General features: G+C 44.1%; 1 protein-coding gene across 1 annotated transcript in view; it reads right to left on the bottom strand.

Moving 5' to 3' along the window:
• TBC1D19 (TBC1 domain family member 19) overlaps positions 1-18,135 on the bottom strand; it is a 193,389-nt gene that overhangs the window by 76,424 nt on the left and 98,830 nt on the right. The window contains exon 12 of the mRNA XM_044284859.1: positions 11,614-11,688. Coding sequence (XP_044140794.1) covers positions 11,614-11,688 — 75 coding nt within the window. The remainder of the gene's footprint in view (positions 1-11,613; positions 11,689-18,135) is intronic.

Below are 18,135 nucleotides of genomic sequence, written 5' to 3'. Positions count from 1 at the left end.
GAAAATCCACAGGAAGCTAGTAGAGCATCACAGCTATGTACACAAAAAAGGCTCCATATTTTTAATAACGACCAATTGAAAAAATTATTTTTAGCTCAAAATAAGTGCAATGCAATAATAATAAAAAAAATTGTACATAGCCTTTAAAGAGAACCTAACATGTTAAACATGCTGTTGTTGAACATAGTTTTATGGGAAAAGATTCAGTAAATAAAGTTTTTTAAATTCTTACTGATTCGAGGCTTTGAAGTCCAGGAGGAGGTCCTACCAGTGATTGACAGCCTTCCCTCTATGACTGTGTATACAGATAGCTGTCAATCACTGATCGCACCATCTACTTCACTTCAAAGCCCAGAATAAGCAGGAATTTAAATGTATAAAATACAAGTTTTACTGAATCTGTTCCCATAAAACTGTATATTAATCTGTTCTGCCTCTCCTGCTCTATAACATGCTGCCTGCAGCTCAGACACCATGTGCAATGTGACAGATTCTCTTTAAAGCCAAAAAAATAAAAGCAGATGAATGAAACCTGTCCTTAACCCCTTGGCTAACGGAGGTTTTTTCATTTTTGTGTTTTCATTTTTCTTCCCTATTTTCCATGAGCCAAAACTTTTATATATTTTCGGTCACATAGCTGTATGAGGGCTTATTTTTTGAAGGACAAGTTGTACTTTGTAATGCCACCATTAATTATGGCATAAAATGTAGTGGGAAGTGGGAAAAAAATTCCAAATAGAAATGGGGAAAAAAAATGCAATTCCTCCACCGTTTTACGGGTTTTGTTCCCACAGCGTTTCGTTTACGGCAAAACTGGGTCAGTATGATTACAACAATACCCCATATGTATAGGTTTTTTATGTCTAAATAGTGTTAAAAAAAATGTAACCTGTTTGGGACATAGGGCGTACGTCTTGGTCTTAAGGACACGTAGCTGTACGTCCTATGAATTTCCGATCACCGCCGCGCGGCGGGCAGTGGTCGGAACTGGATGCCTGCTCAAATCATTGAGCAGGCACCCGGGGACAATGCGGGGGGGGTCCCATGACTTCCACGTGTCGGCGATCGCTGCAAACCGCAAGTCAATTCAGACCTGCGGTTTTCAGCTTTTACAGGTTGCGGCGGGCGGCGGTGCCATTGGGTCTCGGTGGGGCTGTAGGGGGGACCTGATGGCATGGAAGGCAGCGCGATGTATGAGTAATTACTCATACAGCCAATGCATTCCAATACAGAAGTATTGGAATGCATTGTAAAGGGGATCAGACCCCAAAAGTTGAAGTCCCAAAGTGAAAAAAAGTGAAAAAAAATAAAAAAGTCCCCCCCCAAAAAATTTTTTAAGTTGCAAGTAAAAAAATATTACATATTAGGTATCGCCACGTCCGTATCGACAGGCTCTATAAACATATCACATGACCTAAAGCCTCAGATGAACACCGTAAAAAAATAAAAAATAAAAACTGTGCTAAACTATTTTTTTGTCACCTTACATCACAAAACAGTAAGCGATCAAAAAGGTGTATGCCCACCAAAATAGTACCAATCTCTGGAGAGACTCCTACCATCGCGACCTCTGGTTACAGCACGGAGGGCCAATACTTTGCGTGATAATTTGGTTAGAGGTTACCTCCAGCCAACTCTCCCCCCCCCTCTTTTTCCAGGGCAGGGCAACCCTAAGACCGGTTTTAGACCATGTGGCAAATGCTCTGCGTGCCCCAACATGGAGCGGGCCTCTGACTTTATGGACTCTTCTGGCAACAAAACATTCAGGATTAACCATACCCTCACGTGCTCCAGCACACGAGTGGTGTACTACGCCCAGTGCCCTTGTCCCAAGATCTATGTAGGTCTTACAACCCGAGAACTGAGGGTCCGTGTGAGGGAGCACGTGAGGGATATTCTGAATGCACAGGAAGTAAAGGAAGGTGAAATCCTTAAACCGATCGCTAGGCACTTCAGGGAATTCCATTCATGCAATCCGAAGTTCCTGAAAGTGAGAGGGATCGATTGCATTCAGGTGGACCTTCGTGCGGGATGTATATCCAAGAGGTTAGCCCAGTGTGAAAGCCGCTGGATCTGGACCCTGGGGACATTACGTCCCGGGGGCCTGAATGACAATCTGGGTTTCTCTGCTTTTTTGTAACCGCTGGGCCCACAACTGTGGACTTCATCATTTCTTTTAATTGCTTGTACGTTTTTCTCTTACACATTTTATTGATTCTTTGTCTTTATCTTTTGTCTTTTTGTCTTCCTTTATAGCACTTCTATATTTGTTTGTAGGGACGTCGGTATTTATTGTCCGTTCCATTCGACTTCAGTTAGTACTGGACCTTTTCCTTGTGGCTGCCCTTCTTCCATGAAGTCCTGCAATGTCATTTTCGACCGATTCGTTTTGACACTTATTACATACATTACGCTATGCATGGAGATAGAGTATCACTTAATGTTGATGCTATTGTGGACTGTTTATTCAATAACATCTTTCCCTCTTCATATTTTTTCTTGCATTCTTATTGTATTTCAGGCATCCTTTCCATGCACACTCTTATATATGCTATTTGGATTTAGATATTCACAGTTCATATTGCTTGTGTTTATTATCTAGATATATTTTTTATTAGGATTTTTTACCATCAATATTATCTCTTTGCACGTACTATGCACTTACCCTCTCTTGTTGCCCCATTATTTATGGCACTCACTCCGTCACGGCATAATTAGTGTGCCTACACTCACTCACCTTATGTACCTATTCTCCGTTTTCATCACTAATTTCACTAATTATATGAATTTTTCTCAATTTTTTCAACACCATTTTTTAATATCTATTTATTTATGAATTCACTATTACACTTCACGGTGTATATATTTATTATGCATTCTAGTCCTTCACTTATTCATTATATTATATTATATTTCTTTACCTCATCATTATAGATAATACTTGATTCTATTTCCTTTGTGTACTTCAATTATGTTTCGTCATACTAATGAGTGAGACAACTATATACATATATATTTATATGTTACTATTGTATTTACATCATGTTCACATCTTGTATGACTGTGGATATACTGTTGCATGATGTATGGATGTCTGGTTGCCCTTTATATTGTTATTTTGAATGCGCCATCCATGTATTTGTATTTGTATTTGTACTTGTATTTCTTTCTGTTCATAAATTTGTATGATACATCTGTCTGGTATTCTGACGTCCCGCTCCTCCTCCCTTTGCTGTGTTGTGTGCGCGCGCTTTTGGTCGCCGCCTACGGCACCCCTCGCCCGCGCGTCCACACGTCATACCGCCCGATCAGGTGACGCTGTCACGTGATGTGGGCGTGTTGACGGGACGCCGGACGTGGGACTGCCGGGAGTTCCGGTGTGCGAATCGCGCGCGCCAATCCACCAACACACCAGGGGACGAGTAAGTGCTATACCCATTGGCTGGGGAAGACTTTAAATTCCTGGTCCGCAGTGATGGCGTTACCCCCTGACGAAGGCACGCCGAAACGCGCGTTGGGGTAACGCCACCCTGGTTTTTATTCACATCTGGTCCTTCTTAGGTGAGTGTTAGATCGCAGCTCTCCCGTCATGACTTTATGCTGCCGTTGTTGAGATTTCTCACTCGGCTCTTCATCATCTTTGCAATTGATATATTTGCACTTATCTGGCTTTTTGTACTCTGTGCATTACTGCCATGCCGGTTGAGACTCTGTGATCTTCACCCACCCTCCATTTATCCATTTACTTACTCTTCCTTTATACTGTGTGTTCATGAGGTGGTCATTGTACCACACACTGCTGTATGTTCCTCATGCTCACAACATTATAATCTTTTCCTATTATATGCCTTATATATTCCATTGTGACCAGTGTGTCTTTCCAGGGTGGCGTTCTTTTTTCCTCCCTGTTCCCTTACCCTGTCTGTGGCATGTATTACATGTGTACTTTTTTATCATGTATTTCACAATAAAAACATTTTGTATTTTTCTAATCATAAGTTTGGTACTTTAAGCTTCTCCCCCCCCTTTTTCTGTTATTACGCTCGGAGCTTGTACCGAGTCACCCTTTGTCGGGTACCCCCCAGCATCTGTATGGTACACACATAGGCACTGTCCCTGTATTTTCATCGGGGGTTACCTGGGGTCATTCCCTTTTTTCTGATTAACCGTCACCTCATCCCGCAAAAAATGAGCCCCTACCTAAGACAATCGCCCAAAAAATAAAAAAACTATGGCTTAGAATATGGAGACACAAAAACATAATTTTTTTGTTTTAAAAAAGCTGTTATTGTGTAAAACGTTAGTAAATTAAAAAAAGTATACATATTAGTTATCGCCGCGTCCGTAATAACATGCTCTATAAAAATATCACATGACTTAACCCCTCAGGTGAACACCTAAAAAATAAAAACGGTGTAAAAAAAGCAATTTTTTTGTCACCTTGCATCACAAAAAGTGTAATAGCAAGCGATCAAAAAGCAATACGCACCCTAAAATAGTGCTAATCAAACCGTCATCTCATCCCGCAAAAATCATACCCTACCCAAGATAATCGCCCAAAAACTGTAAAAACTATAGCTCTCAGACTATGGAAACACTAAAACATGATTTTTTTTGTTTCAAAAATGAAATCATTGTGTAAAACTTACATAAATAAAAAATAGTATACATATTAGGTATCGCCGCGTCCGTGACAACCTGCTCTATAAAAATACCACCTGTCAGATAAATTTTGTAAATAATCTGCCAAAAAAGTGAAATTTTGAAATTGTATCTTTATTTTCCATTAATTCTTGTGGAACACATAAAGGATTAACAAAGTTTGTAAAATCAGTTTTGAACACCTTGAGGGGTGTAGTTTCTAAACTCCTAAGCCTTGTAACATCCCAAAAAAAGAAAATATAATTCCCAAAATGATCCAAACATGAAGTAGACATATGGGGAATGTAAAGTAATAACTATTTTTGGAGGTATTACTATGTATTATAGAAGTAAGGCCTCATGCACACGACCGTTGTGTGCATCCGTGTCCGTTGTTCCGTTTTCCGTGAATTTCTGCGGACCCATTGACTCTCAATGGGTCCGTTGAAAACTCGGAAAATGCACCGTTGTTCATCCACGTCCGTGATCCGTGTTTCCTGTCCGTGCCGCACCTGAGGGGTTAATTGTGCGTATCATCGCCCCCCTGTAAAAGATCAGGTGCTGCCAGGCAGGAGGGGGAAGACCCCCCTCCCTCCCTCGTTTTAAATTCATTGGTGGCCAGTGCGGCCCCCCTCCCTCCCTCCCCTGTATTACATTCATTGGTGGCCAGTGCGACCCCCCTCCCTCCCTTCTCTGTATTACATTCATTGGTGGCCAGTGCGGCCTCCCCCCCCATATACTATGGCCCCAGTTGTGCCCCCATCTTTATATTATGGCCCCAGTTGTGCCCTCATACATATACTATGACCCCAGATGTGTCCCTATACATATATTATGGCCCCAGTCGTGCCCCCACAGATATATTATGGCCCCAGTTGGTGGCAGCGGGGAGTTCCGATCGGAGTCCCAGTTTAATCGCTGGGGCTCAGATCGGTAACCATGGCAACCAAGACGCTACTGCAGTCCTGGCTGCCATGGTTACTTAGCAATTTTAGAAGCATTATACTTACCTGCACTGTCTGTGACCGGCCGGGCGCTCCTCCTACTGGTAAGTGACTGGTCTGTGCTATAAGCAATGCGCCGCACAGACCTTTCACTTACCAGAAGGAGGAGCGCCCGGCCGGCCACAGACAGCGCAGGTAAGTATAATGCTTCTAAAATTGCTGAGTAACCATGGCAGCCAGGACTGTAGTAGCGTTGTGGTTGCCATGGTTACCGATCGGAGCCCCAGCGATTAAACTGGGACTCCGATCGGAACTCTCCGCTGCCACCAACTAGGGCCATAATATATCTATGGGGGCACAACTGGGGCCATCGTATATGTATTGGGGCACAACTGAGACCGTAATATATGTATGGGGGCACAACTGGGACTGTAATATATGTATGAGGGCACAACTGGGGCCATAATATAAAGATGGGGGCACAACTGGGGCCATAGTATATGGGGGGGGGGATTTTAATTAGGAAGGGGGGAGGGGAGGTCGCACTGGCCACCAATGAATGTAATACAGTGAAGGGAGGGAGGGGTCTGCACTGGCCACCAATAAATTTAAAACTGGGGATGGAGGGTAGGGAGTCTGCCCCCCTCCTGCCTGGCAGCACCTGATCTTTTACAGGGGGCTATGATACGCACAATTAAACCCTCAGGTGCGGCACCTGAGGGGTTAATTGTGCTGATCACAGCCCCCTGTAAGAGATCGGATGCTGCCAGGCAGCAGGGGGCAGTCATGTACACAGTTCTTAGTATATTCTAACTTGAAGCGTCCCCATCACTATGGTAACGCCTCTGTGTTAGAATATACTGTCGGATCTGAGTTTTCACAATATAACTCAAATCCGATGGTATGTTCTAACATAGAGGCGTTCCCATGGTGATAGGGAGGCTTCAAGTTAAAATATACCCTGACTTTACATTGAAAGTCAATAGGGGACGGATCCGTTTGCAATTGCACCATATTGTGTCAACGTCAAACGGATCCGTCCCCATTGACTTGCATTGTAAGTCAGGACGGATCCGTTTGGCTCCGCACGGCCAGGCGGACACCAAAATGACTTTTTTTTTAACTTTCCTTCATGTCTGGTGATCCTCCAAAAATCATGGAAGACACACGGAAAAAAAAACGGACACGGATCACGGAACAACGGAACCCCGTTTTGCGGACTGTGAAAAAAAAACTGTTGTGTGCATGAGGCCTAACGAAATTTAAACTTAAAAATTAGCACATTTTTCAAAATTTTGGGTAAATTTGGTATTTTTTTAAAATAAAAATGCATTTTTTTTACTCAATTTTACCAGTGTCATGAAGTACAATATGTGACGAAAAAACAATCAAACAATCTTAGAATGGCCTGGATAAGGCCTCATGCACACGACCGTTGTGTGCATCCGTGGCCGTTGTGCCGTTTTCCGTTTTTTTTCGCGGACCCATTGACTTTCAATGGGTCCGTGGAAAAATCTTAAAATGCACCGTTTTGCAGCCGAGACCGTGATCCGTGTATCCTGTCAGTCAAAAAAATAGGACCTGTCCTATTTTTTTGACGGACAACGTTCACGGACCCATTCAAGTCAATGGGTCCGTGAAAGAACACGGATGCACACAAGATTGGCATCCGTGTCCGTGATCCGTGGCCGTAGGTTACTTTCATACAGACGGATCCGAAGATCCGTCTGCATAAAAGCTTTTTCAGAGCTGAGTTTTCACTTCGTGAAAACTCAGATCCGACAGTATATTCTAACACAGAGACGTTCCCATAGTGATGGGGACGCTTCAGGTTAGAATATACTAAAAGAACTGTGTACATGACTGCCCCCTGCTGCCTGGCAGGTGCTGCCAGGCAGCAGGGGGTAGCCCCCCCCTCCTCCCCCCCTGTAGGTAACACATTGGTGGCCAGTGCGGCCGGCCCCCCCCCCCCCTCCCTCCCCTGTAGTTAACTCATTGGTAGACAGTGGGGGCCCCCCCTCCCTCCCCTGTAGTTAACTCGTTGGTAGCCAGCCCCCCCCCTCCCTCCCCTGTAGTTAACTCATTGGTGGCCAGTGGGCCCCCCCCTCCCTCCCCTGTAGTTAACTCGTTGGTGGCCAGTGGGCCCTCTCCCCTCCCTCCCCCTCCTAATTAAAATCTCCCCCCCTATCATTGGTGGCAGTGGAGAGTACCGATCGGAGTCCCAGTTTAATCGCCGGGGCTCCGATCGGTAACCATGGCAACCGGGACGCTACTGCAGTCCCGGTTGCCATGGTTACTTAGCAATTTGTAGAAGCATCATACTTACCTGCGAGCTGCGATGTCTGTGTCCGGCCGGGAGCTCCTCCTACTGGTAAGTGACAGGTCTGTGCGGTGCATTGCCTAATGATCTGTCACTTACCAGTAGGAGGAGCTCCCGGCCGGACACAGACATCGCAGCTCGCAGGTAAGTATGATGCTTCTACAAATTGCTAAGTAACCATGGCAACCGGGACTGCAGTAGCGTCCCGGTTGCCATGGTTACCGATCGGAGCCCCGGCGATTAAACTAGGACTCCGATCGGTACTCTGCACTGCCACCAATGATAAGGGGGGAGATTTTAATTAGGAGGGGGAGGGAGGGGAGAGGGCCCACTGGCCACCAACGAGTTAACTACAGCGGAGGGAGGGGGGTCCACTGGCCACCAACGAGTTAACTACAGGGGAGGGGGGGGGCCCACTGGCTACCAACGAGTTAGCTACAGGGGAGGGGGGGGGGCTGGCTACCAACGAGTTAACTACAGGGGAGGGAGGGGCGGCCGCACTGGCCACCAATGAGTTAAAAACATAGAGACGTTCCCATGGTGATGGGGACCCTTCAAGTTAAAATATACCATCGGATTGGAGAAAACTCCGATCCGATGGTATAAAAGGGACTCCTGACTTTACATTAAAAATAAGCAGGGGGCAGTCATGTACACAGTTCTTAGTATATTCTAACTTGAAGCGTCCCCATCACTATGGTAACGCCTCTGTGTTAGAATATACTGTCGGATCTGAGTTTTCACAATATAACTCAAATCCGATGGTATGTTCTAACATAGAGGCGTTCCCATGGTGATAGGGAGGCTTCAAGTTAAAATATACCCTGACTTTACATTGAAAGTCAATGGGGGACGGATCAGTTTGCAATTGCACCATATTGTGTCAACGTCAAACGGATCCGTCCCCATTGACTTGCATTGTAATTCAGGACGGATCCGTTTGGCTCCGCACGGCCAGGCGGACACCAAAACGACTTTTTCCTTCATGTCCGTGGATCCTCTGAAAATCAAGGAAGACCCACGGACGAAAAAACGGTCACGGATCACGGACCTACGGACCCCGTTTTTGCGGACCGTGAAAAAATACTGTCGTGTGCATGAGGCCTAAGTCAAAGCGTTTTAAAGTTATCACCACATAAAGCGACACTGGTCAGATTTGCAACCCCCATAACTTTTTACTGAGCTGTTTAGGGGCTAATTTTTTGCGGAACAATCAGTATTTTTTATTGATACAGTTTTGGAGTGTGTGTGACTTTTTGATCACATTTTATTACATTCTTTTGGGTAAGATGAGTTTATTAATTATATTTTTTAATTTTGGTTTATCAGGGATTTTATCCCTTTGCTCATTTCTTATCCTGGCCAAAATAAGAATTGCAGCATGAACACTTTCAGCCTTATCAGCAAGGCTGAGAGTGTTCAGCCCAACTACCGATGCCCGAATTGGCCACACGGGGCATTGGTAGGAAGCTTTTATGCATTTAGGTGCCGTGATCTCACTTGATCACGGCATCTAAAAGCATATAATTACCGCAATCGGCATTATTGCCGGTCACGGTAATTAGCCACAGGTCTCTGCTGTGTAAAACAGATGAACGGGTTAAAGCAGATGACTTTGACAGCTGAACACAGATGGCTTTTCGTAGTCTTGTAACAAATATAAACCGAGTAAATCATATTTGTGCTTTATAAATAAACTATTTGTCACGGATGTACCGAGACAGGTGGCAGGAGATCTGTGAGACTGGCAACATGTGGTTTGATCTGACATGTTTTCCTTTTGGATCAAATGACGTCTGTGTTGTTTCTGGTGCTTGCCACACCAGGTGTTGCTATTGTGGTCATTTAACCTTCCCTATTTATTGTTGTTTCTCCGACTATGCTGTGCGGTTTATAGATACTGTTGGACTTGTGGTTAGCTTACGTTTGGTTCTCGGCTGAGTTCCTGGTGCTACCAAAGCTTTATTGAAGATAAGCGTTTCCGTTCCCTTTTGTATTTCGTTTTGATATATGTGTGCGTTTCCTTTCCCTGTTGTTTGTCATTAGGCCTGAGGGAGACTCCTGTTCATCCTTCCTTTTGGAGGAACAGGTTGACTCAGTCCTGACATTAGTTCCAGGGTCCTTTCAAGGTGAGATAGGATTCTAGCTCTCCGGTGTATGAACTTGCGTACCTTTGGGGCCTGTTTATACTGGTAGTCTGTCAGGACTGGAGTTAGGGTTTTCTCTAGGAGGTGTCCATTTTCCTTCCCTAGTTTTCCAGGCCTTATTCCCCTTTCCCTCCTATGCACAGTGTGGTGTTTTCCTCCCACACAAGAGCGCAACATTATAAACCGCCAAAACCATAATTTTTGCTTGTTTCAGTAAAGCCATCGATCCTATTGCTGCACTGGTCGGACAGCTGCAAGGGTTGTCTTTGGAGGAAGCTGACCTCCGCACGACTGTCTCGCAGATCCTAAGACCACAGGCTGCTGGTCCTAGTGGTGGTGGTGGTTACCAGGCCTGTCTCGAGCATAAAGTTGCACTCCCGGAGAGATTCTCTGGTGAAAATTAGATTTTGTTCAGGGAGGCGTGCAAATTGTATTTTAGGCTACGTCCACACTCATCTGGGGATAAGAATCAGAGAACTGGTGTGGTTATTTCGTTGCTTAAGGGGGACGCTCAGTCAAGGGCTTTTTCTCTGCTGACCGGATCGCAGTCTCTCTGGTCAGTGGATGAATTTCTCAAAGCTTTGGGTCTAATCTATGATGACCCGGATCGGACCTCCCTGGCCGAAACGAAGCTACATGGCCTTCGTCAGAGAGAGCGTTCTGCTGACATCTATTGCTCTGAGTTTAGGAGGTTGGCTACGGATACTGAGTGGAACGATCCGGCTCTCCATAGTCAGTTTTGTCAGGGATAATCAGAGAGGCTAAGGGACGCTTTGGCCTTTCATAAAAATCCCAAGTCTTTTGAAGCTGCTATGTCTCTTGCAGTACGCATTGATAGACGCCTGAGAGAAAGATCTAGGGGCCCACACTCTCAGGACGTACTATCAATAACGTATTGTCTTCCTCTGACACTTTGGGGGGGACGAACCCATGCAGTTAGGGGGAGCTACTCCCAGATTCACTTTTAAGCATTCTGGTTGTAGGGAGTGCGGACAGAAAGGACATTTTATCGATGTATGTCCATGCATTCAGTCTCAAAAAGAAAAAAAAATGGGGACGTTAAATTCCCATCTGACTCTTGAAGGGGTGGAAGGAGAGTCAGAAAATGTGCATTTGTCTTTGTCTGGTAGTACTCGATTTCTCCTGACTTCTGAGGTGGCGCTAGAGTACAAGACTGTGGGGAATAAGGTGTTTATCGACAGTGTGGTAGGGGTTTTCTCTAGGAGGTGTCCATCTTCCTTCCCTAGTTTCCAAGCCTTATTCCTCTATCCCCTTTCTCTCCTATGCTCGGTGTGGTGTTTTCCTCCCATACACGAGATTGACACTATTAATATTATCATGAAAGGAAGATTCGTTTTAGCATATAAGGACTGTATCTCTGTAATATTAAGCAGCCCGTCCTGTATTTTTTAGATATAAATACAGCACAGCACCTGGATTCCTTAGATCTGCTCTATGACAGCACCTTCAAATCATTTCAAATACATTCAGTCACATGAATTTAATGGCATACAAATGTTTCTTGACTTCTGACAGAAAGCAATAAACCCAGATTACTAACCTTATAAATCAGGCTGTCAGATAAAAGGTCATGCTGTATCACATTCGATTTGAGCTGCTCATAGTACAAGATGTCCTAAAAAAAAAAAAAAGTCAGAGATTTTGAAAAAAAGATGAGACACATTGGTAACAGGAGAATAATTATGCATTTGGGAAGACACAATATGGTAAACCATTAAAAATGATATCTTATGCCATTAAAATACAGGTAGCTGATTGGCTGCTTTAGTCACTCAATTACAGTGTCCTTACAAACTATCACACAGTCTAATGAAGTACACGGTGAAAGTGTAAAAATAAATGGAGGACGCTTCAACAAGTTTCGAGCCTGGGATCAAGCGTTTCTGGGATACAATGGGTAAGTTAAATGTAGTTAGAGGAAGCTGATGGTGCTTTGTAGTAGTCACCAATTCATGTTCTAATGACTATCCTTACAAAAGGCCATCAGTATCCGATTAGTAGAGGTCTGACTGCTGGCACACTGACTAGGTAGTAGCTGCGGTGTAGCATATTGCAATCTCTTTCAAGTGAACGGGACAAGGCTGCAATATCCTTCACCGTCGCTATTACCTAGATGGCATGCACGTAGACAGTCCAATATAAACAACGAAGAGGGGACAGGGCTTGCACAAATGCAATGGACCCTTCAAACAGCGGCAATCAGATATTAATGCCTGAACCAGAAAACCACTTTAAGTTGAATGTGAGAACAGTATGCCATAAGCTCATGTGTTTCTCCTAGTAATGTCTGTAGGCAGTCAGAAATGTTATAATTTAATTATATGCTGATGATTGGGCTTGGATCCCTATGAAGATATTTTATTTAAATTACATTAAATAACATTAGAACTATACAGAATAAAGGAAAAACACAATAGTGTTCAAGGGTGCAATGTGGTAGGTATGGGTTACACTTAAAGAGGACCTTTCACTGCTCCTGACATGCCTGTTTTAATGGCTTTATGCATCCCCCATGTGATAACAATTCTAGATCATCTATTCTTATGGCTCTATGTTGTGCCATTCCTTTATTATTTCTACTACAAGTTATGAATGAGCTGCTAGCAGTCTGTAGTAAGGGTACAGAGGGGAGGTAACAATTTGGGGGTGTTTCCGTGCACAGACTCACTCTATCCAATCAGTGCTGCCATTTTCAGCCTTTGCAGGTACACACCCCCAACTTGTTACCACCCCTCTGTACCCTTACTGCAGACTGCTAGCAGTTCATTCATAACTTCTAGTATAAATAATAAAGGAATGGCACAACATAGAGTCATAAGAATAGATGCTTCAGAATTGTTATTACATGGTAAATGCATGAAGCTATTAAAACAGGCATGTCAGGAGCGGTGACAGGTCCTCTTTAACCACTTCAACCCCGCTAGCTAAAACCCCCTTAATGACCAGGCCACTTTTTACACTTCGGCACTACACTACTTTCACCGTTTATTGCTCGGTCATGCAACTTACCACCCAAATGAATTTTACCTCCTTTTCTTCTCACTAATAGAGCTTTCATTTGGTGGTATTTCATTGCTGCTGACATTTTTACTTTTTTTGTTATTAATCGAAATTTAACGATTTTTTTGCAAAAAAATGTCATTTTTCACTTTCAGCTGTAAAATTTAGCAAAAAAAAACGACATCCATATATAAATTTTTCGCTAAATTTATTGTTCTACATGTCTTTGATTTAAAAAAAAATGTTTGGGCAAAAAAAAAATTATGGTTTGGGTAAAAGTTATAGCGTTTACAAACTATGGTACAAAAATGTGAATTTCCGCTTTTTGAAGCAGCTCTGACTTTCTGAGCACCTGTCATGTTTCCTGAGGTTCTACAATGCCCAGACAGTAGAAAAACCCCACAAATGACCCCATTTCGGAAAGTAGACACCCTAAGGCCCCTTTCACACGGGCGAGTTTTCCGTGCGGGTGCGATCCGTGCGGCGAACGTATGGCACCCGCACTAAATCCTGACCCATTCATTTCTATGGGGCTGTGCACATGAGCGATGTTTTTAACGCATCACTTGTGCGTTCAGTTGAAATCGCAGCATGCTCTATATTGTCCGATTTTGACGTGACGCAGGCCCCATAGAAGTGAATGGGGTGTGTGAAAATCAGATGGCATCCGCAAGCAAGTACGGATGCCGTGCGATTTGCACGCATGGTTGCTAGGAGACCATCGGGATGGAGACCCGATCATTATTATTTTCCCTTATAACATGGTTATAAGGGAAAATAATAGCATTCTGAATACAGAATGCATAGTAAAACAGCGATAGAGGGGTTAAAAAAATAAATAAATAATTTAACTCACCTTAGTCCACTTGCTCGCGAAGCCCGGCATCTCCTTGTGTCTCCGCTGCTGATGAACAGGACCTGGGGTGAGCTGCTCCATTAAATAGAGCTTAAGGACCTTCGATGACGTCACTCCGGTCATCACATGGTCTTTTACCATGGTGAATCACCATGGTAAAAGATCATGTGACGTACCATGTGACACCTTGGGGTGTCTTCTTTCCAAAATGGGGTCACTTGTGGGGTAGTTATACTGCCCTGGCAATTTAGGGGCCCAAATGTGTGAGAAGTACTTTGCAATCAAAATGTGTAAAAAATGGCCTGCGAAATCTGAAAGGTGCACTTTGGAATATGTGCCCCTTTGCCCACCTTGGCTGCAAAAAAGTGTCACACATCTGGTATCGCCGTACTCAGGAGAAGTTGGGGAATGTGTTTTGGGGTGTCATTTTACATATACCCATGCTGGGTGAGAAAAATATATTGGTCAAATGCCAACTTTGTATAAAAAAATTGGAAAAGTTGTCTTTTGCCAAGATATTTCTCTCACCCAGCATGGTTATATGTAAAATGACACCCCAAAACACATTCCCCAACTTCTCCTGAGTACGGCGATACCAGATGTGTGACACTTTTTTGCAGCCAAGGTGGGCAAAGGGGCACATATTCCAAAGTGCACCTTTCGGATTTCGCAGGCCATTTTTTACACATTTTGATTGCAAAGTACTTCTCACACATTTGGGCCCCTAAATTGCCAGGGCAGTATAACTACTCCACAAGTGACCCCATTTTGGAAAGAAGACACCCCAAGTTATTCCGTGAGGGGCATGGCGAGTTCCTAGAATTTTTTATTTTTTGTCGCAAGTTAGTGGAATATGAGACTTTGTAAGGAAAAAAGAAACAAAAAGAAAAATCATCATTTTCCGCTAACTTGTGACAAAAAATAAAAAATTCTAGGAACTCGCCGTGCCCCTCACGGAATACCTTGGGGTGTCTTCTTTCCAAAATTGGGTCACTTGTGGCGTAGTTATACTGCCCTGGCAATTTAGGGGCCCAAATGTGTGAGAAGTACTTTGCAATCAAAATGTGTAGAAAATGGCCTGCGAAATCTGAAAGGTGCACTTTGGAATATGTGCCCCTTTGCCCACCTTGGCTGCAAAAAAGTGTCACACATCTGGTATCGCCGTACTCAGGAGAAGTTGGGGAATGTGTTTTGGGGTGTCATTTTACATATACCCATGCTGGGTGAGAGAAATATCTTGGCAAAAGACAACTTTTCCCATTTATTTTATACAAAGTTGGCATTTGACCAAGATATTTTTCTCACCAAGCATGGGTATATGTAAAATGACACCCCAAAACACATTCCCCAACTTCTCCTGAGAACGGTGATACCACATGTGTGACACTTTTTTGCAGCCTAGATGCGCAAAGCGGCCCAAATTCCTTTTAGGAGGGCATTTTTAGACATTTGGATCCCAGACTTCTTCACACGCTTTAGGGCCCCTAAAAAGCCAGGGGAGTATAAATACCCCACATGTGACCCCACTTTGGAAAGAAGACACCCCAAGGTATTCAATGAGGGGCCTGGCGAGTTCATTGAATTTTTATTTTTTTGCATAAGTTAGCGGAAATAGATTTTTTTTTGTTTTTTTTCTCACAAAGTCTCACTTTCCGCTAACTTAGGACAAAAATTTCAATCTTTCACGGACTCAATATGCCCCTCAGGGAATACCTTGGGGTGTCTTCTTTCCGAAATGGGGTCACATGTGGGGTATTTATACTGCCCTGGCTTTTTAGGGGCCCTAAAGCGTGAGAAGAAGTCTGGAATATAAATGTCTAAAAATTTTTACGCATTTAGATTCCGTGAGGGGTATGGTGAGTTCATGTGAGATTTTATTTTTTGACACAAGTTAGTGGAATATGAGACTTTGTAAGAAAAAAACTAACAAAAAAATATATATATATTTCCGCTAACTTGGGCCAAAAAAATGTCTGAATGGAGCCTTACAGGGGGGGTGATCAATGACAGGGGGGTGATCCATGACAGGGGGGTGATCCATGACAGGGGGGTGATCACCCATATAGACTCCCTGATCACCCCCCTGTCATTGATCACCCCCCTGGTAAGGCTCCATTCAGACGTCCGTATGATTTTTACGGATCCACGGATACATGGATCGGATCCGCAAAACACATGCGGACGTCTGAATGGAGCCTTACAGGGGGGTGATCAATGACAGGAGTTGATCAGGGAGTGTATATGGGTGATCACCCCTCTGTCATTGATCACCCCCCTGTAAGGCTCCATTCAGACGTCCGCATGTGTTTTGTGGATCCGATCCATGTATCCATGGATCCGTAAAAATCATACGGACGTCTGAATGGAGCCTTACAGGGGGGTGATCAATGACAGGGGGTGATCAGGGAATCTATATGGGTGATCACCCGCCTGTCATTGATCACCCCCCTGTAAGGCTGCATTCAGACGTCCGTATGCGTTTTGCGGATCCTATCCATGTATCCGTGGATCCGTAAAAATCATACGGACGTCTGAAAGGAGCCTTACAGGGGGGTGATCAATGACAGGGGGTGATCAGGGAATCTATATGGGTGATCACCCGCTGTCATTGATCACCCCCCTGTAAGGCTGCATTAGGACGTCCGTATGCGTTTTGCGGATCCGATCCATGTATCCGTGGATCCGTAAAAATCATACGGACGTCTGAATGGAGCCTTACAGGGGGGTGATCAATGACAGGGGGGTGATCAATGACGGGGGGTGATCAGGGAGTCTATATGGGGTGATCAGGGGTGATCAGTGGTTCATAAAGGGTTAATAAGTGACAGGGGGGGGTGTAGTGTAGTGTAGTGGTGTTTGGTGCTACTTTAGTGAGCTGCCTGAGTCCTCTGGTGGTCGATCCAAACAAAAGGGACCACCAGAGGACCAGGTAGCAGGTATATTAGACACTGTTATCAAAACAGCGTCTAATATACCTGTTAGGGGTTAAAAATCACATCTCCAGCCTGCCAGCGAACGATCGCCGCTGGCAGGCTGGAGATCCACTCTCTTACCTTCCGTTCCTGTGAGCGCGCGCGCGCCTGTGTGCGCGCGTTCACAGGAAATCTCGGCTCTCGCGGGAGGACGCGTATATGCGTCCACCCAGAAGAACATGGCCGCCGGCAGGACGCAATCCTGCGTACGGCGGTCCTGGAGACCACTTCACATCCGCCCATAGGATATAAAGGTCCGGTGGTCATGTGACCACAGGGGCCGGGAGAGTGCAGGAGCTGTCGGATCTTTCACAGACCTCGATCAGCCCTGCACTGAGGCTGTATTCTGCTGTACAGCCTCTCTAGTAGCCCCAGTTCCCCTGTAACTGGGGCTACTATGTCAGCCCCAGTTACAGGAGAAATCAATAGTGAAAAATAAATGAAATGTCCCCAGAGGTCTTGTATGACCTTATGGGGGACACAAAGTGTAAAAAAAAAAAAAAAGTTTCACATGTAAAAAAATAAATAAAAATTCCCCAGTTAAGTAATAAAAAAAAAAATAGGGAAAATAAAAAAAATAGACATATTTGGTATTGCCGCGTCCACAATGGCCGGCTATATAAATATATCACATGATCCACCCTGTCCAATAAACACCATAAAAAATAAAAACGGTGTTAAAATAAAAGCCATTTTCGTCACCTTACATCACAAAAAGTGCAACACTAAGTGATCAAAAAGGTGTATGTTATGTCATATGCAACCCAAAATAGTGCCAATCAAACCGTCATCTCATCCCGCAAAAAATTATACTCTACCTAAGACAATCTCTCAAATAATAAAAAAAACTATGACCCTCAGACTATGGAGACACTAAAACATGTAAAACTTAAATAAAAGAAAGTAGACATATTAGGTATTGCCACGTCCGTAACGACCAGCTGTATAAAAATATCACATGAACTAACCCCTCAGGTGAACACCATAAAAAAAAAAAAAAAAAAAAACTGTGCTAAAAAAATTAATACTAAGGCCTCATGCACACGACCGTTGTGTCCGTGGAAAAATCGGAAAATGCACCGTTTTGCAGCCGAGGCCGTGATCCGTGTATCCTGTCCGTCAAAAAAATATGACCTGTCCTATTTTTTTGACGGACAACGGTTCACGGACCCATTCAAGTCAATGGGTCCGTGAAAGAACACGGATGCACACAAGATTGGCATCCGTGTCCGTG

Source organism: Bufo gargarizans, chromosome 1, assembly GCF_014858855.1.
Source record: "Bufo gargarizans isolate SCDJY-AF-19 chromosome 1, ASM1485885v1, whole genome shotgun sequence".
Taxonomy (NCBI): Eukaryota; Metazoa; Chordata; class Amphibia; order Anura; family Bufonidae; genus Bufo; species Bufo gargarizans.
The sequence above is the reverse complement of the archived record's forward strand: the minus strand, read 5'-3'. Positions and strand labels throughout refer to the sequence as shown.